At 39.3% G+C, this 25,401-nt stretch overlaps 1 protein-coding gene across 5 annotated transcripts in view; it reads right to left on the reverse strand.

The window, feature by feature from the left end:
• Positions 1 to 4,080: 4,080 nt before the first annotated feature.
• The window catches only part of AFAP1 (actin filament associated protein 1), a 65,831-nt gene continuing 44,510 nt past the window's right edge, over positions 4,081 to 25,401 (reverse strand). For 2 of the 5 annotated variants that reach the window (XM_017727685.1, XM_017727684.1), the window contains 10 exons: positions 24,217 to 24,428; positions 22,666 to 22,811; positions 19,047 to 19,164; positions 17,331 to 17,588; positions 15,456 to 15,570; positions 14,055 to 14,219; positions 13,288 to 13,478; positions 12,391 to 12,552; positions 10,587 to 10,638; positions 4,081 to 7,876 (listed from right to left, as the gene is read on the reverse strand). In XM_017727685.1, the coding sequence (XP_017583174.1) occupies positions 7,851 to 7,876; positions 10,587 to 10,638; positions 12,391 to 12,552; positions 13,288 to 13,478; positions 14,055 to 14,219; positions 15,456 to 15,570; positions 17,331 to 17,588; positions 19,047 to 19,164; positions 22,666 to 22,811; positions 24,217 to 24,428 (1,445 nt within the window). In that variant the 3' untranslated portion in view covers positions 4,081 to 7,850. Of the gene's footprint in view, positions 7,877 to 10,586; positions 10,639 to 12,389; positions 12,553 to 13,287; positions 13,479 to 14,054; positions 14,220 to 15,455; positions 15,571 to 17,330; positions 17,589 to 19,046; positions 19,165 to 22,665; positions 22,812 to 24,216; positions 24,429 to 25,401 lie in introns of all 5 variants that reach the window. The other 3 variants (XM_017727686.1, XM_008628655.2, XM_017727687.1) reach the window with 3 other exon arrangements.

Consider the following 25,401-nt stretch of genomic DNA (forward strand, 5'->3'; position numbering starts at 1 on the left):
GATTGCTTTGTTTTTCTTTTGAAGCCTTTCATGGGGTTTGTGGAGGGGAAATAGTTTAACCAGTCCCCAAGAGTTTGTGTGTGTTCTGTCAGTAGTTAGCAGCAAACTACTCAACTCAGCAACACTGAGCTCAAAGGCTGCAGCAAACCTTCCTCCTCCTCTTTAGCCACTCCATCCTCCTACACTGCAGCTCGGCTCCATTCCTGGGGAAAAAGGGAAAAGTCCTTTCTCTTTTTCTCTGGGAGTGGAGTTGCTCCACTAGTGGAGGGTGACACCCTGTGGTGAGACTGAAGCCATGCAACTGCTCTTCTAGAAGTCACTGAATCAGAGGCTGAACATTTTTGTCTAGCTAATGAATTCGTAGATTTCAGCCTTGATCTCCCTGTAATAGAGCGCCATCAACAGAAGAAAATCTATATGTGTTTTGCCCTTACCATGCCTTTATTCCAATCTCTTCCATTTACATTGGCTTCACACAGTACTTACTCCTTGTTTATATATTTTTTAATTAATTGTCCTTCCTTTATCCCACTTTCTTCCTAAGGAGTTGCCTGTGCTGTAGAAGCTGCATTCTTTTTGAAAAATTGAGGGGTCTTCAAGTCAAAATTAGCCCTTAAGTTAGCTGTAGCTGTGTGCAAGGATCAGGCCCTGACTCAAAATAAAACTGAGCTACAAAATATATGTAATCATACATAAAGCCAGCAAAACAAAAATCTTCAGAATTATGCCCACTGGACAGGCCCAGCTAATACACAACATATTTATTTCACTCTGCCTACGATCTTTGGAATTGAAATGCAAAATTATGTACTGTATTTCTAAAAAGTCTTGGCCATAATGTCCTAAGGATTTTCTCCTGTTGGTCCTGGCATTCTGTCTTTGCAAAGGTCACTGAATTGCTAAAGTCAGAATATGCCTTGCATCCCTACAGACTGGGAATTCCTTTCCTGCATCAAAGTTTTGAGATGAGCTGCTACTGGTGTAGTTTATATTTTGGGTTGGAATAGAGTTTATGGTCTGCTGAGAGGTGGTGGCTGCTGTGTAGCTTGGTACCTTTCCATGGAAAGCCTGACACTGGAAGAATAAAAACTTGATGGTTTTTTTCACTGTCTGTTTCCCACAACAGGGAAGAACAGAGGTGTTGCTAATTGTTGTGGTTGTGGATGTGCAATGTGAAGTCTTATTAGACCTCATACCAGGACAAAGCAGCAGCATGAATTATTATCTACCAATTTTTTAAAATGCCTAAAGAAATTTTATAGACTACAATGAAGTTTTAATAGGATAAAAAATGGATTATTTATTCACAGAGTAGCTGTATTTTGAGGATCTGAAGATGGATAAGTAAAAGGAAAAAGAATTCAAACAAGATTAAACTGAATTTTCTCAGCCTGCCCTAGTTCAGCACTTTCTCATAGTGCCTGCTGAAGGACCTGGCAGCTGGAAGAGCACTGTGGTGTGGGCTGTCTGACCCTACCCTGTGGCACACCAGGATAAATGTGAGGCTGGGTTCAGGAATGAAGCTTGAGGCTTCCCCTCCTCGTGTAGCTCAGCTAGGAAACATTGCAATGTGTTTGTCACTTTAGGTTCTCTAATCCTATATTGCGGCTAGCTGAGACTTTAAACTGCAATTTATCTCTAGAAAAGCAGATGAATCTCAAGTGACATCTCATTTTCCAAATTTAGTCTCTGATATAAATAAAAACAAAACTCAAAGAAATTCTAAAGTCTCTAATGATGGTCCAATAGTTCTTACCAAGGAAAGCTCCTGATTTGGAAGGTCAGGAGTGAGAACAGACACAGCCAAGCTGTTCCCATAAATGAGACGCCAAATAAAATTTGCTAATACTTAACCTACTGTACTTAAGGGCTACTGTACTTCAGAAACAGATTTCCATGGGAAAAAAAAATAATTTCTTCACTTCTGTTTCCTTTGCTGTCCTCATGAAAGTCATATTAATTCCTATACTATTTTGAAGCTTAACTGGTATCAACATCATATAAGTCATGTCTCTATAATGGAACTTCTGAGGCATAAACAGCAGCCAATGTTTTTTCCTGTTTTCCATTAAGACACTGACTTCTTTTCAATGTTTTTGTGTTATGCTTTAAAAGATGTTTTGCTTTCTTATGGATTCAGCTGCTGTGGAGAAAATATTGCTGCACTGTGACCCTCTTGGTTTTCTAAAGCTGAAGCAAAGTACTACAAATGCTGCTCATGTATTTTGAAAGTGATAAAAGGATCCATTCTTGCCATTAAAGCATCATACCAAAAGCTGATCTCAAAAAAATTCAAAATCATCAGTTACATGCTAAAAAGCTAAAAAAGTAAAAGTTCTAAGGAATAATTCAGTGACAGCAATTAACACTCTATTTAAAAACTTAACAATTAAGCCAGGAATTAAGCTTATGTTCAACTCAGGACCATGGAGCTGGTTTACTGGTTCTACAAAATCTCACAGGAAAATTATTCCCTTGTAATCAGATTACTGACAAAGAATATCCTTGATAAGACTTAATTTTTGCAGATACCTAATAAATTGAAAAGGAATAATTTTGCATTGCCTTGATCTTAAGACAGATGCTTGCTTTAGAAGTCAAATTGAAAAGAATGTGATACATTGCTTTATAGAAGGGAATGTTTTTGTAACCGCTGGGGTGAAAAAAAAATACTTTTCTGTGAAAGAAAACAGCTTCATTTATCGGTAGCAATATGTCACGGGAGCAGGGGAAAGCACACAGACACTTAAACAGAGCACACTTCCAGCCTCCCTGGAGCTGGACTTCATATTGCTTTGAAGCAGGGAGCTTTGTGTTCGATAGCTCTAATTACTTTTTGCCACGAATTTTGTTTATCGTTTATGGACCCATATAAGCTTTTAGCATCAATAAAATTCTGTGACAAGTTCTGTAGCTGAATTGGGCAGTGAGTGCAAGCACCTGTGAGCAGTTTTGCACCTGCTCATTAATTTTGATACCCTCAATATTTGTACTGTTAGTGGCAGGGACTATTTGTTTCCCCATTTTTATAACCTGTTAATACAGTTCCCTCCTCAAGATTATATTTTTTTTCACACTGGAATCACCTTATCTTTTTCCCTTGAACTTCACTGTAATATGAATAGTATTTGTCCTCGTCTGAAGGGGTTGCTGTACCATAACCCAGCGAGTTTATCTATATATGGCAGTCAGTGGCCAGACTTCAGAAAATGTTGCATAGGTCCAAAAGCAGATGATTGAGGTACCAGCAATGCAGGAGGCCTTCTTTTTTTTTGCCATTTGCTTCTGCAAGTTGTGTGAATCAGACAGAGCCTAGAGATAGTTGCTGCATTTTAGACCACAGGATTATTGCATGGTTATTTTTTTATTTTTCCTGTTGTGTTTTTATTGTAATTTTTGTTTTATTTTTTGTCTTGAATTGTTGTTACTACGCATCACATGGACCTGTTTAAACTCCACTACAGAAAGGAAACCAATTAACTACTTTAGAATATTGCTTCCCTCAGTCTGGGAAAATGAAATGTATATGCTATTTAAGCTTTCTACTTCGTAAATTTGGTAATAATTATGGTGTAATAGGAGCAAGAGCAAAATCTAAGAAAAGCAGCAAGGAGTAATTACAGCTTAACACTTCTCAATCTCATCTGTCAGTCATCTATAAGGAATTGCTACATTCATCTTTAAGTAGCCTGATAATCAGCTCAGTTTAATTTTAATCCACTTTCATTTCTTAGAGGTAATTTGTAATGTTTTACGTATTGCATAATTTATTAGTGGAGTTGACATCGAAGCAAACTGGCGCAGATGCAACAGGCAAGCAGGAAGTGCTGCTATGAGCTCTAAATACATTGAATTCCATGTTCCATTGCCAGGAGAGTCCTTAGGCTGCATTTAAGTTGCAGAAGGTCATCACTCAGTTAAATGGGGATACAACCAAAAAATACTCATGATAATGTCCAAGCATTTTTCAACTGACTGGCACAGGAGAATGGCTCTCAGCTGAGGTTGACTATTGCCAGAGGCCTGCTAAGAGGCCACCAACTTCTTGAACTGACAAACACCAAGGAACAACAATGCAAAGCCTTTTTTTGACAGGTAACTTTATTAATAATGGTCTTGGATCTGTCGCACCTACCAGGTGCCTGTCTTTTTTCACACTTTGCAAGACTTTCTGAAGAATAAACTAGAAAGGCAGAAAGTTAGTTGAAGCTACTAAGACACACATTTGAAGGTGGGTCTATTTTGAACTTTTTTTTTTTTTTAACAGAAGTTTCAATGAATGTGTGTCAAAAAAACTTAAATACACTGAGAAATACAGTAGAAAGGCTATATTTACAGTCAATTCTAATGGGCACTGCCAACATATCCAATAACAAAAATAAAACAAAACCTTTTTTTTCATGTTTCTATCATGCTTTTTTTCACAGAGATTTTTTTTTAAATATGATTTTGTTTTTTAAAAAATACAATAAGGAAATAATTACATTCTTAATATGAGAACATTATCATACAACATACACCCTGGGCCAATTAATTTGAAAGTGTCTAACAAAACTTGATACTAAATTAATATTCTCCATTTGAAAAATCAAATTGCCACAATCATCTCATTTAAAAAAAACACCTTTGATCCCCCAAAGTTATGATCTGGGTTTTTTTTATAAAAAAAGCATCACCCATTAAAAAGAACAAAACCAAACAAACAATTTTAAAAAAGCACCTGGTACAGTAACAGGCATTTGGTGAGGAAGAACAAGTGTAACATTTTCTTAAAAGACATAGAAATGGTTCAAAAATATGAGTTTTCCTTTAAAACAAAAGTCACGTTGCTCTATGGCTGAGTTTGCCTGGTGATCCTGAAATCTAAAAACAGTGAAAGTACAAGCTCTGTGGCTCTTTATAAAAAATTGTGCAGCAATAGTGCTATTCAAGGCAACAGAGCACATTTCACAGCACCAACTGTGGTCTACAGAGAGGTTATTTCCCAAGCTTTTTGGTTTTCCCCCTTTCAAAACCTTGGCCATTATGTAGAATAGACTAATGGTGGTGGCTTTGTGGAGCCTTTGCTGGAGAAAGATGTTTAGTTTATGTGGCAGCCCCTGTGCAGCAGGCACTACAGGGGCTCAGGGTGCTATAGGTGCTGAGGGGCAAAACAAGATTTTATCCCAAGAATTTTTATAAAATTAAGTGTTCTACAGGTTTACTTGACCCTGAATCAGTGGTAGAAGACTGATAACTAACTTCTTATCATGCTCCTGAGGATTTATTTACAACCCATGTGTTTAAACAGGAAGACTTGATTTCTGTGCCCTCCTGTGTGAACTTTAAATTTTGCACAGCTGCTGCAAAAAGGTGCTAAAGGTCCCCTTTGCACTGAGTTATGCTTTTATACTTCCTGTACCTGGCAGTACCTGTTCTGTTTCCTTTTAGCAATTAGCACATGCCACACTTCACACTGCACTAGCAGAGCTCAAGGAATGCTGCACCACCAGGGCTGGGGCTCCGTGCACAACCCCAGCACCACACAATTTCTGTTTGCCTGGACATAAATGTGCACACATCTACCTCAGGCATAGATTGAAACCTGTCCTTGCCAAGGAATTTTTCTTTTTTTTTTTTTTTTTACCATGGGATACAGGGGTGGAAAGAGACAATGCCAATATTGGGTAAACAACAGAAGTGATTTGGCTTTTGACTACTCTGCATTACTTGATGTGGGACCACTTCTCAATGGCAACAGTTACATCATTGCAAATGTTGACTAGAAGCCTGATTTGCATTATAAATATGTACAGATATAAATTAAATATTTATTGAAATATACAAATAAATAACTTAATTTGAAATAAAAAGCCTAAATGAACTTACTTTTGCTTCAAATTTGTTTCTGCTATTATTTATGGGAATTTGATGCTGTGTAGTCCATAGTCATACAGTATAGATTGTGCCCTCTAGTTAGAGAGTTAATAAGAAGTAGATGACCTAAACTAATATTAAAAGAGTGTGTTTTCAATGAAAACCACACTGACACTTGCTTTCCTATTATATCTGCATTCCTGTGGCACTTTGTACCAAGTAAAGTCACAAGAAGCAAAGAGCCTTTTCTCATGCTGGGCCCCATTTCTACACTGCTAAGGTCAGTGGGATCCCTGGCCCTAAATGCATTTGGAAACAGGACACAGCCCTGTCTCCTGTCAGCTATCAGGTTTTTGATAGCTCTGTGCCTTCAAATCTCACAAGCTCCTGCAGGAAGCTCTCTGGCATCCAGCTCAGCTGAGAATCCCAGTGTACCCTCCAGGAGTTGCACACACCCATTCCTAAAGGTAAGAGATAATCAGAGATAATCTACAGGCTTGGCCATAAAGGGATATGATCCTTGATAACTGCTGTCTTGCCAATTTCTGTGATTTTAATTGCAGTCTTAACTAATTATCAAGACTCCAGCCCTAACATCTGTGATTATCTCAAAATATGTGTAGTATTTTTTTAAATTAATTTTACACTCCTCACAGTTGAGGAGGAAAAAAATCTTGAGAGCATGATTGAAAGCTCTCCAAATGCTTAAAAAAAATACCGAGAAAAACTTAGAAGAAGCCATCTTATTATACGTTCCCCCCCATCCCCTCCTGATTTTTTAAAACCAATCTTGATAGTTTGAAGGGCTTCAGTGGCAATTTACTGCATATAATTTCTCATGAGTGACATGGATGGAGACAAAGGAAAAGAGATTTTTATAATTTTACAGACTAAAATGCAAGATGCTGTTTCCTAGTAAACAGAAATGGACTCCTGTTTGAGAAAATCCCCAATTATTTGTTAAACTGTTTATAAAAGTCTGAAAATTATCACCTTTGCAGTCCATCTTCCTCAAAATAATAGCTGAGGTCTGAAAAGACAAAGGAAACTAAGTACAGCAGTGTTCTATACCTCAAGTTTAACAATACTATATTATAAAAAATAAAACGAGACTGACTGCATAAGTTATTCTGAGTTGCCATTATCTGTTGAGGACTAATTTCAGTTACGTTTTCTTTTTCTTCTTCAAAATGTATAGAAAAGAAGCAGTATCTAAAAATAACCTGTTTGCCTTTTAAAAAAATCAGGAACAAGTCATAGTTCAAGACCATGACCTTTGAAAATGACTGGTGCTTCAGAACAGCAATAAAGAGAACATACAAAACCGCATTTGTCTCAAAGTTTGGCAGCTTTTTATCTCCCAATGACAAAAGCATCTGTCTAAAAAGTATCCAAAAAACGCTTCACCAATGAGTCGTTGTCGTCCCAGGGAGGGTGGCGGCACTGCAGAGCTCCTGGGCTGAGCAGGCCTTGCTGCTTCTGTGAGCACATTTCTTCAGTTTTCTTCTGCCATGTGAGCAGCTACCAGCAAAGCCTCTGCTCATGAGTTAGCCCTGCTCTGTGGCAGAGCTCAGAAGGCAGTTTTGCCCTCTAAGAGTCAAGGTTTCACACCAGTCTTCAGCAGTGTTCAGGCCATCTGATGGACTATAGTTAACATGCTGGTTCTGTGCTATTTCAGCAAAGTAAACTTTCAACTGTGACTTTATGCTCCTTTTTAATTCCTATGGTTAGGGTTTTTTTGGTTTTCATTTTCTTTACCAGTGAAGTTGGAAACAAGGAGTTACAGCTAATAAAAAGGGGCACACGTAGTTACACAGCAATACAGTAGAGGGAATACACAGGCAAATTAGCGCCAAGCTACCATTAACTTAACAGAGTTATAAAACTTCTTATGTTTTATCACTTGATGTGACCTTTCAGGTGAGTCCTTTGCAGCCTATGTCTTGGTCTGTCGTAGGTAAGGCCTTTACGGAAAGTGAGTGGTTTTGGTATGTTTATGTTTCATTTTTCATCTCCCATTGGGGGGGGGGGGGGAGAGGGGACAGGAAACAGATAAAGAAACTGTTAAAGAAATCAGGATATTTCACTGATGTCATCATACCTGCTAAGCCACAGCTGGGGTCAATAACAGTTTTTCCGTTAACTTTGCTGGATTCAGCCCACAAATTAGTTAGCGAATACTAACAAGTGTGTTCTGATAGTCTGTGCACAGCATCCACCCCTCCAAAACTATATACAGGAACTTATTTTCTAGTGCAGTGCAAATGAGCCATGTTTGTTTTCTGCAAAGGGGACTTCTGGAGCAATTCGCTCCCCACAGCTGGTGTAAAGCACTCAGCCCTCCCTGAGTAAGGGAGAGGCTGATTTAAGCACACTCTCTAAATGACTTGTGTGAGACAGCAGGAAGCCCTCAATATCTCTCAGAGCTGACAAGTGATTGCTTTACTGCTCTTCAATTTTTTTTTATTATAAGACTCATGGCAGACACATAACTTGATGGCTAAAAAGAGCAACTTAGCAGAGAGACTAACATGCAGGGTTAAGAAAAACAAGTCAATTTGCATTGCATTTGTTTCCCTTAATCCAAATTAAGCTGTTGCTTGGCAAATTAAAGAAATTGCTTTGCCTTTCTGTGCCTTAGTTTCCCCACCTGTTAGATGAGGACAAGGACACCATGCACACCAAAACATGTAATCAATAATGTTTTTGTTCATATGTCTCAGAACAAGGTATTGCCATTTCTTGTGCCACATAGGTGAAAATCATGAGATTGCTACAGCTGAACACCCAGTTCAATATAACTTGCAGCTATTGAATGACACCGACAGCATTTCCTAACAGTACAGAGGAGCGGAAGAGCTGAAGCAAGATGGGCTCACCTTAGGACATCCACACTGTACTACTCCCTGAATCACACCCTTACAGCCATCAGGAACTACTGAACAACCACAGAAGATGGCCTCTGGCTCCAGCAATCCCCTTGGAGGAGCCTCCCAGCTGCTCTTTGCCAGGCAGGGGGCTGCAGATTCCTCTCTGACCCATCTAGTCTACAGGCAGCCTTCTGACTTGGCTCCCAACTTGAATTCCTGAATTTAACACTCATTCCACAACATTTAAGAGCTCTGACTGAAAAACCATTACTTATGCACGTAAATAGCTGTTTTTTTATGCATGTAAATAGCTGTTTCTGCTGCTGAAAGCAGCAAGAGCATTAGTTTGGCTGGACAGCTGTATGACCATGACACCTCTTCGACTGCTGTAAAACAACAGTAAAGGTCACAGTTGGTGGCTGCTTTAGCAATATAAGGAAGAAAAACCCTTGGGTTAAAAGGTAGACAATAACTTACTTTGTTTCTAAACTGGTTAGGGTTTTTTAATTTGTTTTTGGGAGGGTTTTTTTTGGTTTTTTGTTTTTTTCATTTAAATGGTGCTTTTACTAAAACTCAGTGTATTTTAAATATTCCATTTTACTCTTCAAATTATGGTAACTCTAAACTTAAAACACAGTACTGGTAAAAATTGGATTACTTTAAAAACTCTGTTAAGTGTATATTCTCTAGGTATATGCTACCAAAGTCTAAAGGAAGTCCTTGACTAAGCAACTGGGAGGAGAATTTTTGAAGTGTTAAATAAGCCTTGAAAGAAGAAACTACTTTTGCAAGTGCAAAAGGAACTTTTTCTTTGCTTCCACTGCTCCAGCAGGTTCACACCAAGGAAAGAATGTTTAAGTCAGTACTGACAGCTTGACTGGGAGCTGGGAAACCGGGACAGCTCCTTTTCTTCTCCAGTCCTTGAACACAGGAAAATATAAGCTGCTGACATTCACCAGCCCACTAGTTTAAAAAAAAAAAATCAGAAATAATAATTTCAGTTTCCTTGCTGCACATAACAATTTGGTTTCAGAAACTAATTTGATATTTAAATGAGTATGTGAAATGTTTAAATAATACAGCAAGGATATTTGAATCTTTTTACTTCTCGGGGACTACTAACGCAGAATATTGTTTTCCATATTTTAATTACAGTCTCCATTTCTAGCCAAGTACAGATTAGACAAAATTGCAATTAAAATGCCTTCTGGCTTCTTAAAAGTACGCATAATTACCTTCTAAAAAAAATTTAAAGATACTTGCAAACAGAAAAGTTTAAAAATTCAAATATATGTATGCATATATGTGTGTATGTACAGTGTATGTCCTGAACAGCCAATCCCCAAATTGCTGTTCGTTAACACTTAACACTAGATCTGTCTTACTGCTTCTCTCTGTACTTCCTTCTAATGTTAGTGTATCGGAGAGGAGAAAGCTTTTGGTGGCACAGCTTCCCAAACTGCTGTCCCAGGTGCCTGACGTCCCCTCCCAGGCTCGGCTGTGCAGGGCACAGAGGCACAGAGCAGCAGCAGCTGCCCCAGCACACGCACAGTGCTGCTGGCTGGTGAGCACGGCCGTGACACAAGGGTGGCTGCAAACACAAGGCTGGCAGGTGACAGGCTCAGCATCCTCCGTGCAAGGAAAGGGCAAGAAGGGAGGTATTCAGTGCATTCAAATACATACCAGGGGAAAAAAAAGGTATTCTGACATTTTGAATGTTTCTACAACTCCCTCATAGCATTGGGAGATCTGCCAGCTGCTGGAGATGCAAGCGCAAGCACAGACGTGGAATCTGTTTCACTCCCACAAACTGCACTGACATCCATGCGGGGAGAGCCAAGTTCTGCTCTGGGATACTCACGTGTGACGCCCTTTCCTGAGCCACATCTACAAGGCCTGGGCTCACTCGCAACTGCAAAAGGCCAAAAGAATTGAGAGCCAAATTCCACCCCCGCACATGTCCAGCAACCCCCGAGCGTGGGGCGTGCTGCAGATGTGCACCTGATGGCAGCTGTGGCTGCCCATGGGCTGAGAACAGATTGGGTTGCACTATCTAATTCAGCAAAATTTCACTCTTAATATTTAGTGCATGAGGTTTTAGGAAAAAGCTGTTAAAGCTGAATTGGATACTTTGAGTTATTTTTCTCAGCATGGGAAAAACACACTTAGTTGCTCCATATCCTTTTTGATTAGCCTAATCCTATGTCCAAGATTCCTCTGCTAAAAAGCCTGACCAGCTTATTGTGCCATCCAAAACACACCGACACCAAAAAACACAGCAGGGTTTTTCCTGTATGGTATATGCTGGGCATAAGAATGTCCTATAGCTGGAAGGTATTCTTTACACCAAAAATGTTTATGTTTTTACAGTGCCCTGGTTTCTCCAGCTGTAACAATTAGACGGCTGGATTTAATGTGCCTGTCCAGCACAAATCCATTTGCAAGGACTGTCCTCTGCTATTCCCTGAGTATTGCTGAGCTAACATCCACATCTCAGACAAAGTGTACAGTTAGAGATGATATCATTATGGGACAAATTAGGGTATAACTGGAATACACAGATAAGCTTTAGAGCACATAAATCCTTCTTCAGGTTTGAAACATAAGCTGCAAACATCAAAGTTGATTAGAAGTGAAACCTATTAGGCCGAGTGTAATTATTCTTAGTTGGATTTAAATGAATCAGGCTAACTGGCAAGAAAAAGCAGTTGATGTCCACGGAAAGGGGGTAGAAGAAGGGTGAGAAAGCTCTCACAAAAGGTATAGCAAGAGAAAAAATTCTATTATGATAATTTAATAATAAAATAATTTTTTGAGATGCTGATTTTTCAGTATCTACTACATTTAGGCTCCAAGCTCATGCTCAGACACTGGAAATGCATATAATTACTGAATACATGTAACAAAAGTTACTTGAAAGTTACTCCTGATACAGAAGACATCAATGAAGAAAAGAAATAGCCTGCATGAAAGACAAGTGTTTATGATTATTACCATTTATAATTACAACTAGCAGTGAACTACCAAATAAACAAAAGCTTGGGCCCAACACTAATACTGTCACCCTTGCTTATGTGTTGCCCACATGCTTATGCTGCCAGCAAATTTAGCCCAGAAGAATGGTCATACAAATCCCATTTAAACTAAACCACAAAAGTCAGAAAACTGTAACAATACAAGAGGATGGCAAATTTCAGCCTGGTACTTGCAAGACTAAATTAAAATAATTAAACTTTTACTTTTAATGTACATTGAGTGGATACTTGCACAACACATTGTTATTTATTATAATGTACATCTATTCCGTCCTTGCACTGGCTGGAAAAGATCAGACCCAGTCTTGTGCCATTTCTAATCACTTACTATAACAGTGCTCTTTTAACCACTTCTCTGCTAGACAGAGTAGTGAACACATGGACTGTCTACACCACAGACCACTTACCTTGCAAATTAAATCTATAAAGCAACAAAGAAAAACATGGAATTAAGAGTCAAATCTGTCTCCCAAACTACTTACCAATTCTTCTGCAAAAGGTTCCCCAAACCAGCAGTATTTATGTAGTAATACAAATAATTTAGTTATTCTCTCCTTAAGGCTAAATAAGACTTTGTAAGAAAGTAGGAAAAAGCATAGAAAAAGAAAATTAGACATTAGTTCTCTCACCTTTGCCTTTCGAAGGACATGGCCTCGACATGGAGAATTGTTTGATGAAGGAGGTCGCTTCAGAGCTGCTGCACTGTTCACAGGGATGGAGCATTCAGTATCACTGGTATCACAGCTGGAGATTGGAGAGTTTTCCAAAGTTCGGTGCTTGAAAATTGGAGACTAATGAAGAGTGAAAAGCCTGTGTTGAGTTTCCTCCAAGCAGTCAGATGTGCAGTATTTTCTAGTTTAGATTCAGCACTACAAATCTTTTTTTAAACGAAACTATATTCATAATAATGATGGATAAATGAAAAACTGATTAGAACAAAAGAAAAAAACCAATGTGCATGACTGCTATGTGATGAAAATTGAAGTTTCTTTTCTGTTAAACAGTGATGGGTCTGATTAAACAACTGTGGATAATCCAGAGGAACTGATGTATTCCTCTCTTATGTGATGGCTGCTTCACACACAGATCTATAGCATAAGCTGGGACTGCCAAGCTCCACCGTGAATGTGGGAGATGTAGCCCTTGCAAAGTGTGACAGCAGCTGATAGGGGACCAGCACAAGCAGGTCTCCATCACTGCACGATGACTTGGTGCATTTAAATCTCCCTGGCCTGGAGCAGTAGCTCACTTCCCGCACTTCTATAACCACCGAGGACAACAAGATGTTGGCTTTTGCACGTTATCCCAGCACTTACTGCCTGTGATTCCCACGTCTACCTGATCCCTGCTGTTGTAGAAAATGTAAATAACACAGAAAGGCATTTAATACTGCTCTTATTTCTTGGGTGTAATAAACCATTATGAAACTCTCATTCTTATTCATTTTTGCTGGAGCTGAGAAGGCTGAGCACTCCATGAGCACAGCCCATGGTACTGGGACTTGCAAGTTTAATAGCTTTGCATACCTGTGGACTTGATGTTCCTGATTTGGGTTCAATAGCCAAGCCCAGTGTGATGCCACCAGCCAAGGCTTTCTTAAGGCTCTCCTTCACCTCAGTCAGTTCTAGCTCCAGGTTTACACGCTCAGCCTCCTTCTGTTTACATTCCTCTTCCAACTTCTTTAACTTGTCTTCAAGAATCACTTGGGTCTTCCTGCCTGTCATTCAGAGCAATTTTATTATTTCAATAAAAAGGTTAAATTGACACTTAAAGAAATTATTTTCTTTCTAAAAAGTAAGGAAACAAGGCCTCTAAATATCAGTGACATGAAACAAAAGTTAGGTACTTTACATAGAACACTTTTTTCATGTAAAAAAGCTTAGTGACATAAATCAAATGCCTTCTATCAAGTGTCATTCCTAGATATCTAGTCTGATTTCAAATTAGTGTTGTTTTTTTTATTTTTCTGTATCATAAAAATATAATTAGCTAGTCACAAAAAAAATTATTCCCGTGTTCTGCTTATCTGAAATTCTCATCAGTGTAATTCCTTACATGTGTGTATACATACATACACATATATAAAGTAAGTATATACACTGACACAGTATGTATTTTTATCTTACACATTTTGTATCTATATAGAAAGCAAATACAGACATTACACAGCATTGCTCAGCATCAAAACCAAGCCTTGTTTAGGGTGACATGTCTTCAGCACAGAATACAAAGCTGTTTGGATAATTAAGCCTAATTCTCAGGTGAGAATTCAGCACAAAAAAGCACCTCATACCAGCATTGACTTCAATGGCAGCACGCAGATCTTTTCTCTCTTTCCGGAGCTGGGCCAGCCTATTCCGGAGGGCTTCTTTTTTCTTTAGTAGCTCCTCCTCTTTGCTTTGTAATCTCTTTGCATCTGCCTCCACACGATTCTTGCCGTATTTGTACTGCTCTGCATCTGCATGTGTTAGATGGTTTCTTAAATTAGGGTTTAAACTAACAGTACAATGCTGAACTATTCCCTGAGAATAAACATGACATGAAGCATGTCATGGTTCCCCATGGCAGGGTTGTTGGAACTAGATGATCTTCAGGGCTCCCTTCCAACCCAAACCATTCTATAGTTCTATGGTTTGAGAAAAAGGTTTGCCATTCCTCTTCCACTGGCGGTCCATGATTTCTGCCGATTTCTGCCAAGTTCTGCAGCACAGCTACAACGATATGGGAGAGAGTTTGTTCTCTATATTTACATGTGGAAGATGAGAAATACCAGTTACCTTACAGAACACTGGTTCTGAAAAATAGCCTTGCCTTTCTCTGTAGTTCTGAAGATGGAAAAGAGGCTCCTCTCCAGCTATGAACCCTTCATTTTTAATTGGAAGGGTCAGAGGAAAAAATACCTGCTTGGCCTTTTGGCTGGCTTTCATTCCTACTTCAAGTGCACATCTTTTCTGACCTGACATAAGAGATACAAAGATGTTCACACTTCTTTGATTCTTGACAGCTTTCTTTTTCTTTTTTAATTTCCCATACAAATGCTTTCATTTCATGGCTTACATTTGTGGTCTATTTCATATCACAGTGCCCTCTATAACTCTGCTCCAGTTGCAGACTCAAAGAAGATAGGTCAGCTAAGAGATCACTTTGTCTGTTGCATATCTGAAGGCAAACTCTATGATATGAAATCATTCCTGACAAAGAGTTGTTAAGCCAGTTTTGGTCAGTTAGAAGCTACTTTTCTCCTAAAGTCTAACACAAATTTTTCTTATTACCATTAAATCCATGACCGACTTCTTAAGACTTCATTAGTAAGTCCACTTTTGAATAACACAGTGTTCTTACGTCTACACCAGCTTCTCATCCTCATTTTCCAACAGGAAGACACAATTCCTCTCTGCCCCAAATGTGAAGTCAGTATTCCCTTTTTTTCCCTGCTGTCCTCGTGACTTTGCAGCCGTGAGTCCACATTTCTTATTTATCATTCTTCCATATGACACCCTTTTCTTGTGTGGTGTGGCAGGAGTTAAGTGACCAATCTATCTCCTATTCAAAGTCTTGGTGGCATCTCCTCCTCGGCCTCTCAGCCCCACAAGAACCACAGTGGTTCTTTACCTTGTCTACTAAGACAAGAGCTCTTTCGGCTACCCTCCTGACTCCACTCCCAAGTGAGGCAGCAGTGAGGACAGATACTTACTGGATGCAGTGCGTTTCACACAGGAAACTGTTTCAGGTTTCTTCGGCTGGCTATTTAAAGTTCTTGCTTTTCCGGCGATCCCATTAGTAGTCACAGGAGGCTTCTTGCCTTTAAACTGTTTGAAAACAAAAGTACAAATGGGCTCCAGCTATTCCTGTGCCACTGGCATTACTTTCACCCTTTCATCAAGGGCAGAGCTTGACAGAAAGCCGCTTGCTCTGAGAGCCTTAATAGAGCACATTGATTGAGCTGGAGACGGCGCTTCCTCCAGAGGTGCCTCTGGGAGCTGCCTGCTCAGTGGGAGCCGTGCCAGCAATCACAGGATAACAAGGGGATGAACTCCCCGTCTCTGGCAGCATCATGGTTTCCAAGGTGTTTAGATCTCTGGCATTTACAATATTAGGAAAGCCATTGCAAGGCAGAAAAAAATGTGCCTTTGAAAAATTTTTGCAGTTAGGATTCTTGAAACACAAGTTTGTCAGAGATAATTTCATACAGAAAACCCACCAGGGTTTGCCACACAAAAATTCAACACTTTCCTATTTACTGTATGTCCTTGCCATCCTTGTGGTGGATTTATTTTTTTTTTAAACAATATAATTATGACATGTTCTTAAGTGCTAGGGGTTAACATATTGTTTACCCCTTATACAATTTCTAGCTACTAATTAAAAGCTTTTCTTACTTAAAAAACCCTCTCATAATGGCCAGACAGTCTCACAAGATTACCAGGAACAGAACATTTCATGTTCAAGGGGTTTCCATTTAGATGGCTCACTGCAATGAACTGAACCCAGGGAAGACAACCCTGTCCTGACTAATCATGGTGTTTCCATGGAGTATGCTCCAGCCAAGCACAGGGCATATGTGTGCCATGCTCTGTTCTCCTGCTTCCAAAAGTTTGCGAGGACTGAATTGAGAGTGCACTGAGAAGCTTGCTGCTGCAGTAATTTATTGCTCATGTCCACCTCCAATTCTGCAACTGTGCTGAATTCTAATATTCCAATATGAGGTTTCTGTAAGGGTTGAGTTAATGCACAGTATGACAGGTACCTTATACAAGGGAAACACTTATCTAACTGTTCCTTGTCAGATTAAATTGAAAACCATCCATCACTGTGATATATTCACAGGTTTATGCCAATGACCAGCTTTCAGAGACCAGCTAAGGGCTCTGAGAGGCTCCTGGCATAGCTGTGAGCAAGGCTTGCTCTGCTCCCCTGCTGGGTTGTGCCCATCTGCTACAAGGCTGAGCATACAGGACTTTGTAGATTCATGTTCAAGCTAAGGTACTAAAGCCTGAAGCCACCCTCAGAAAGCAGCAGACAGGGGCTTATTTTTTTTTTATGGGGAAGAAAATAATAGGCAGTAATATAAAGATGGTATACATGAATATAAACAACATAATTTACTAAATATATAACATCAAGTTATTATATATATGCATATTCACAAAATATATAACCATAGTAAACATGATATATAGATTAGTACAATTCTAAAGAGCCAGATTTGCTGTCACCGTCAGGTCATATTTCACCTATCTTTTTTTCGAAGACATCTCTGCCTGAGGAGCCAGAAGGTAGTTAGACATTCATTCAGGTTAAGTGTGGAAGGTCCCATTTATTTTTTTCTTATTATTCACAATCGATAAATCATCAAGAACATGTGGGGAAAGCCTTTCCCAGGTACCACTACTTCCACACTGGAATTTACAACTTCGCAAACCTGCTTCATTTGCAGTGGGCTCATAACTAAACTCCAGGCACTTCAGTGCTAACACTAAGAGAATTTAATAGTCCCTTCAGATAACAACCAGATAAACAGAACAGCCAACAAATAAAAAGCTTTGTTAAGTATTAAATAGTACAGTACCTGCGAGCCAGATCCCCTCCCCACAGCAGAGGTATTAGTGACAGACTGAGCAGAAGACAGATTGGATGAGACAGGGTATTTGTAATGGTTAGAGGAGAGTTTGTCAGTAGATAACCTATTGGGTTTCCTGTCAGCTGGCGGATAGCGCGCAAAGATTTTTGGAGACGGCAAATTATCGTACAGGCCTGCGTTATCATAAAGCATTTCTTCTCCAATGTTCCTGCTACGAGAAGAAGGAAAGCCATCTTCTGGTTCCCACTGCAACACATACACCTCAGCAGTTAGTGAACAATACACCATGCAGAACCTCCTAAGTGAAATTAAAACATTAGTGATGCTTTGGACTGTAGTAAGCCCTTAGTGCTTAGCAAGCATACAATTACTACCTACACTTAAATTATTTAGGAAGTGGGGGTATTTATTTCCAGTGTGGAAAGCAAGCATTGCATTCCATGGCTCACAGCCTCAGCCCTGAGCATGTTCCATAGTATAAGCACACCTATTACCCTCGCTGTTTCATGGACTGCACCTTCAGCTGGTAGCTCTAGCACCAAGGGGGCACAGGCAAGACTGTGTTAACGGGGATACTCACAGTTTACACAGATGAATCCATGGGATTATATCTGGTACATGAGTTGTTAAAAGTAATATGGCCTAGCAGCTATCAGAAACCAAGAGGGTTTTTTCTAGTTTGTTTTTCTAATTTCTTCAGGCTGCATGTCTTTCCCATGAATATCAGCTGCTGGTATGCTAGCACTACATTTTATTTGATGGAGATTTATTATTCTGAGCTACAAGAGCTGAAATAGCTCTTTCTTTTTTTTTTTTAGTTTTTAGAAAAATGGAAAGTTCAACAATAGTACTCCAGTGATTCAGCTGATTAACCTTAAAAGAAACCAACCTGGGTTGCTAAATATCCTTCCTTAACCCATCCTGGCCATGGCAGTACACTGGTGAGCACATCCAAGAAGTACACAGAGACTGCTTCCACACGAGTGATCATGCACTGTTCCCAAGAGGGGATTTCTAACTTCTTTCTGACATTACTGACATATTGGAGGACTGAATATCCAGTCCATTTCACACTTTGAAACTCTTAATTTCTCTTGAGTTCGCCCTTAGTGAGACCTTTAGGCAACAGCATGAATTAAGACTGACATGGGCTGTAGCTCCCCTGTAAATGTTCCTGAGGACCATATATTGCTATTGGGTAGCATCCACTAAATGTTAAATCCTATAACACATCTGCCTATGATCAGCTCTGCAATTTATGAAGATGGAAATGACCACTGTGGTTCTTCTTTGGGACAAGCAGCACCTGCAGTCCTCAGGAACACAGCTGCAGGGACTGAGAAGTGTTTGGGTTTTGGTGTTTTTTCAACAGACATCAAAAATTAACTGAGTCCTTAATTTTGCCTGTTCCAGTGTGATCTAAAAAATACCTCCTCGAGTGAGTATTATATTCAAGGACTTGGCAACAAATCATCAATAGGCAACTGCTTTCCAAATGCACATTGGCTCACTTGCAGGTTAATGTAAGCAATATGTCCCATGCCCATATATTCTATAGGTGTGAGAGGAGTTTGCAACCCCCAATCAAAAACATATGAGTTCATCTGGAAACTGCCCAGTGAGGATCTTTAGATAATACAATTTTCAGATGTCCACGCATTCAACACATGCAAACCATTTGTTCTGTGCACATTCAATTCTTACCGATCCATTTATGCAGGGAACATCATCATAATGAAGTGCCATTCCACTTGGACAGGCGTAGCCATTGGCAGTGCTTCCCCGGTACGGATTTGTAGATATAACTCGCCTGTTCATGAAACTGAAAAATGCAAAGTAAAAATAATAAAAACCAGCACTTACACTTAAGCCTAGATGATGATTCAGTGGTATATTCCCCATGCCTGATTATGTAGCCTGGAAGCACAGCGCTTCTCACTTTCTTCAGGGCAGTTTTTCTTTGCTACTCACACATTGCTGGTACAGCCAATAACACAGCATATGTTCCTGTTCTCCATTCTTACAGTGGAGATACGACTGCCTGAAGGCCAGGAGGGTAACAGCTGTAACTGCTCAGTGGCATGTTTACATGGGAACCTGCTGATCTCTGTTATACACCAGCCTGCCAGGGTCCCAGAAACACTCCCTTGTCTGCACTGAGGAGAAGCAGGTGTTTCTGTGTGCATGTATGCTCAGGGGGATGCAAACTTAGGATATGAGAGAACCAAGAATCAAATCCAGCAAAAATTTGAAAAAACCCCATGGAATTTCAATGAAATCTAACTTATATCTATCAAATTTCCTGAATAATTACTTCCTCAAAACCTGGGAATTTTTCTATATCAGAACTTTTGGCTGGCTATGGTACTATGCTTCCCAACTCCCTCTGGGTAACTGTGCATGCAAATACTCTATATGCTCATTCTTGATCTGTTACACATGGTGGACCTGAGTCCTCTGGAAATTTCAAAAGGGATATACATATATATAATATATTTTAATTTCTTTCCCTTTATCCTGTCCCAATCAACACTTTTTTTTACTGGAATTCTGCACAGCACATGAGATATCAAGAACTAAATCAGGTTTGCAAAGATCTAACAATGCAGAAAAAAGCAGAGTCATGTCTGACAGCAACAATGACCCCGAGGGTGAGTTTTCCTTTGTAGCAACTGCTGGAATTGAATAAGGTATAGAGTGAGATCCCAAATAATTCCTTTCCTATAGTTTCAGGTGTACGTGAATGGGAAAACATGTTTTCCATCCCAAACAATGGCACTATTCAGAGTCTGTGCTGACATTCATAAAATATGATAAAGCACTGCTAAAGCAGAGAGGGTCTTCTGTAGCACTGGCAGCAGCTCAGGAATGCTGTGGTTTTAACAGTTGCTTTCTGTTGGCTTTGGAATAACACGGAGTCCATTGAATTTCTCATTCAAGAGGGAGAACTGAGGCTCACCTGAGCCACGGGAGACCTGGGCTCACAGGAGGGATGAACCTGCCCAGCTCGGTGTGAACCTTTCAGGGCGGTGTGAGGGGTGGAAAAACCATTAGAGAGAAGCTTTTCTTACTTCAAACAAACTAACCTCAAAAAGCCCAAGGAAAATTCCACGATAAAAATGTTTTCAACTTTATCTTAACTCATACCTTACTAGACATTATTAAAGGTCTGCATTTGTTTACTGTTCTTAAGGAAGAGCATTGCTCAAGTGTTTCTGGTTGGCCTGAAGAACTGTGTTTGGAGTTGTTGCTGTATTTTTTTCTAGTTAAGAGGCTCCAATTACAGTGATACACAATAACCATGTCTGAAAGCTGGGATATTCATTAGTGGCATCTCATGCACCTGTAGTAACTATTTCCACCACCAAAGGAAGGTAAGATTTATCTAAGTAGCTAGAAACAATTCATAATCATTATTTCAGTAATCCTCATTAATCATGTTTTCAGATGCATCCACGCAAGTTAATTGTATTTGGAAATTGCCAGAAGGAAAATGGAGAAACTTCCCTGGAAGCACTTCAGCTTTTCCTAGATACCTAATGATTTAGACAAAGGAAATGGATGGGGCTATTAATGAGGAGCCGATAGTTTTGAAAAGCATCAATCTTAGGAAGTGAATAACCAATAATCTAAAGTGACTGAGTGACAAACTAAGCTTTAATGATAGCTGCATCTAATTTGGAATAGTGATATTCATTCTATAAAGGGCAAATGTAGTATTTCATTAACATTTAAGTATCATTGTAATTTCTCCTCATTTTCTAGCAGTAGCTGAAAATCAGCAGACAGCTACTCTGTTGCTTATCAGCAAGCCCTTACAGGCTCTTAAAGACACCCAATGAATTTTAACTATTTCTTAACAGGGAAATTCTGCTATTTTGCAAGTTGCTTGATGTTCCTTTCTAACATGTGGTCTAGTTGCATATGTTTTTTCACTTGGCTCCAATTCGTACCATATTTGTGCAGAAAAGGAAAGGCACGCAGAATTCAGGGGGAAAAGGTTACCACTCTACTTCTCTTAAACGTGGTTATTGCTAGATACTGACTGAAGCAAAAATATATGTCAACACAGGCTAAACCTTTTGAGTCCTATTAACTTTTAAACAAATATTAACGTAAGTCTGCATGCTAAGTGCATTTTAATTCTATCAAAATTTGGTTTCCACAAAACTGGGCTTGTGGTAACACTGAACCACTTTGATTTCTATCAGAAGTCATTCAAACCAGACTCTGATTGAAGCTGGGCATTTTCCCTTGTTAACTTCTCTTGGCACCTAGCTAATGGCACTAGGATCTTCTTCTGGAAAACTCCAAAACTTTTTTCTTTTTTTTTTTTCTTCATTTTCTATTTGTTTAAAGTCATGATGGGCAGATGGAGTGTGATTCTCTAATGTATTAAGTCACACAAATTCCAAATTAGTCTGGGGAGTGTCATCTTGCAGCGGGATGAGGGATGATGCCTTTGCCAGCTGTCTTCTTAGGCCACCCACTTTCTGACCGCAGGGAACAACTGCAGCAGGGCAACCCCCCTGTCCCAACTGTTTCTTCACTCCCATTTCTAAAAAACTCATCTAACCAAGGAAAAATGATGGTCTTTTCCCAACAAAGACTTATTTAATGCCTAAAATGATTTGAACATGTAAATCACTGTATATGCTAAGTATGCATTACTCCTTTTAGCACAGGATCAGCAATGGGGAATTCACTGTACTGATTTGCAATTTAAGCAGCTTCCATGCTGCACCCTCGAGACACCTTTCCCAATTTCCACCTCCTGTATTAAACACCAGAAATTAACTGGACTGAGGTGAGCTTGATAAAATTTTTAATTAATCAGAACTTGAGAAGGAAACACTGATTATGTGTCTACGCAAGACTTATATTTGCTATACACTGTGAGTGTGCAGCATATATTGATCAATAATATGCTGTATATTTCCCTATATGTACAGCAAATGCAGACAATAAATGTGAATTACATAGCTGCATATTTCAGAATATTTGTTCTCTTCCAGGGATAGTTCTAAGATTTTAAGCAAAATAAAATATTAAAATATAGCATTTGGTAAGGGCACTTACTGAAAAAATTGGTAAAGATTTGAGTAAAGTTGCATAGTGCTGTGCATCTTTTACAGAATTTAGCAGGATTCCAGCACAATAATCATTAACACATCTAACATGCTGCAATGCTGAAACACTTCAGGAGTTCAATATCTGGCAAAGGGGGAAGCAGATTTGGATAAGCTGTGCTGGCAGTGGAGCTAATATATGGATATAAATTCTCAGAGCACTGGAAACGGCCGGGTAGCTGAATGCCTCTCACCAGAAGGTCTGTTTCGCAGCCTGGATCACGCTTGCCGTCATTTCCACGTCGATGTAGTCGTAGTGCAGAGCTCCAGGATCTGTTGAAGACCCCGTTTCTGCCAGTAAAATTCCTATCCATCTGCCCATGTCTTCAGAGGAGGAGGCCTGCAAGGAGAGGGCAAGAACGTGGGTCAGGTCTTTGCTCTGCCACTGGGCTGAGCATTATTGCAAAAACATGCATTCTTCTTGGTTGACAAATTGCTACCACATTGTACAAGAGGCTCTGGTTTCACTCTGCTGAACTCCTAAAAACCCCAGGATTTCATATTAAATCTGCTTTGCTAGAAGGAGGGCACTTTAAGTAAGCTATGTGTTCATCAGTTATGATGTTACACAAAGTGGGCAATCCACAAAAAAGAAGAAAAAATAATCGTTTAAGGCTTGTTTTAGACTTCAGAATATTGAAAGCTTTAACATAATTATTTTCCTATGTTAGGCTGGGGGATTTTTAGATAGCATGACTCCTGAGAAGAAAGTGTTACTGCTAAACAGGAACAAGAGGGAAGAGGGAATGAAATAGTGAGGAGATTTTAACATTGCTTTTTGAAAAATTTTACTAAATTTGTCTAGATGATGGTATTCATTTTCCTGATGACATAAGTAAAAGCATTAATAATTGCTTCAAGTCACCAATTCAAAAGTGACAAGTAGTGAAACAAATAATGGATAAAAGTAGCAGGGGAAAGACAACAATTTGTCATTAACAAATTTAGCAGTTTCTAAATTTCTTATTTTTATTTCATTGTTTTTCACAGTTCTTTGATATTTTTTCTGGATTTTCAAGTTCTTTGAACTGCTATCATATAACAGGTATGGTTACAAGGACAGGAGACACAACCTGTAGTCAGAAACCCAAAGCAGTCAAAGTGCCTGTCCTGCCACTGAAAGCAAAAGGTTGCCTCCTGCTATATCCTCATTATAGTTGGCTTTAAGTGTATTCTCATTTAAGGTTTTAAAATACAATGAATAAATAAATATGATGAATATCCTGACCCACCTAACACAGAGGAAGATGTGTGCCTGTGAGGAGTGTCAAGAGAACACCAGACTGCTGGCACACTGCATTTTCTTAAATGCACAACTGTATTAATACAGACACAGACTGAGCAAAAAGAGTTCACATAAATAGCAGACAAATGAAAGTTAAGAGTTTTAGAGCTCCCATCTACAGTAATCCATTATTTAATTATTGCAAAGTTATTTACCCAAAGTACTTATATCACTGATACAAAAGTGTGCCTAGAGAAGGAACAGGGATATTTTAATACCAAGGTAAGACGAACATCAGTGCAGAGAAAAGTATTTTACTGAGATTTCTGAACTACATTTAATCTCAGTTCTTTCTTTGCCTACAATATTTAATATTTATTTTCTCCTTCCAATATTTTTCAGCTCTGCAATAATATCATTCCAAAGATTTTTTTTTTTTTTGAATGGACAGACACAGGTTGTATGCAAGTGCTTCTCTAAGTCAGCTTGTGGGAGTTCCTACAAGTCACAGCTATTGTACCTCAAGCACAGCGACCTCCTGCCCATTCCGGAGCAGGCGGAAGGTCAGGGGGTGCTTCGAATCCAGTCCCAAGATGACTTCACAGCCACGGAGAGGGATAGAAACAATGTGTGTCTTCAGATCTGTCCTGTCCTTGTGGAAAATGAGTTTATTGTCCTTCACTCTGCACCAGCGCTCACGCCAGCGGTTATTAGAGAGCACGTTGAGATATCCTGCAATAAAATGAAATGTGAGATATTTTACTCCTGACTTCTTCTGAAAATGAAAAAAAAAAGAAATTTACTTCTCAGTGTAATGCTAGCCCTTACATAACTTGTTCCTCTTCTAATAGAAAGTCCAGATGGATTTTAGGAAGACAAGTAAATGACCCTGTCCCACTTCTTCTAACGAAAACTTTCACCGTGCCAAAAACCTAGAAAAAGTATATAAATATGTGATCCAGCTCATGTGCAAATGGCTGTTCTGTGTCAGTCTCTGCAGCAGCTGGACATGCAGGAGCACACAGGTCCCCAGGACTTCAGTAAGAATGGGAGAGGGACACTGAAAAAAACCAGTACATACACAGCTAATGTGCTCACTCTGCCTCTCTGTGGGTAATGACTGATAACTGTGGCTGACCAAATTTTTCTGGGAAAATCACAGCTCATATTAATATTAATTAGGTATTGAAATATCTTCTGTAACATCCAAAAGCAGTGTTTAAAAGACCTACTAAGTTTTGATGCTCTATGTTGTAATCTCACTTAGAAAGAAGAATGCGCATCTGGTTTGCAACACTTGTAAACCAGACTGAAAAGAAGGCAACCTTTGTTACCTATCCAAATAAAACCAAAAATTTTTAAAATCCAAGAAGTAAATACGATACAGTATCCTTACATATTAAAAAGCCATTAACAGATTGTCTTTTAAACCCACCCACTTTTCTTACCATGCTCTATATCGATATAGTGTCTAGGCATATAACATGATTAACCACGCAGTGTTTTGTGGTTTTCCTTCTCTGCACCAGAGGAACAATCATTCCAGACTCAAACCTTACAATCAAAGCAATGCCCATTTTTCCTGCCTCAGTACAGTTTGGGAATTGAAAAAAAAACCCAACCCAAAACGTTTTACTTTTTGCTTCCATGTTACAAACGGTACATGAATTCAGCATGTTGCTGCTTCCAAACAGGCTATGATGAG

This window comes from Corvus brachyrhynchos, unplaced genomic scaffold (assembly GCF_000691975.1).
Source record: "Corvus brachyrhynchos isolate BGI_N302 unplaced genomic scaffold, ASM69197v1 scaffold80, whole genome shotgun sequence".
Lineage (NCBI taxonomy): Eukaryota > Metazoa > Chordata > Aves > Passeriformes > Corvidae > Corvus > Corvus brachyrhynchos.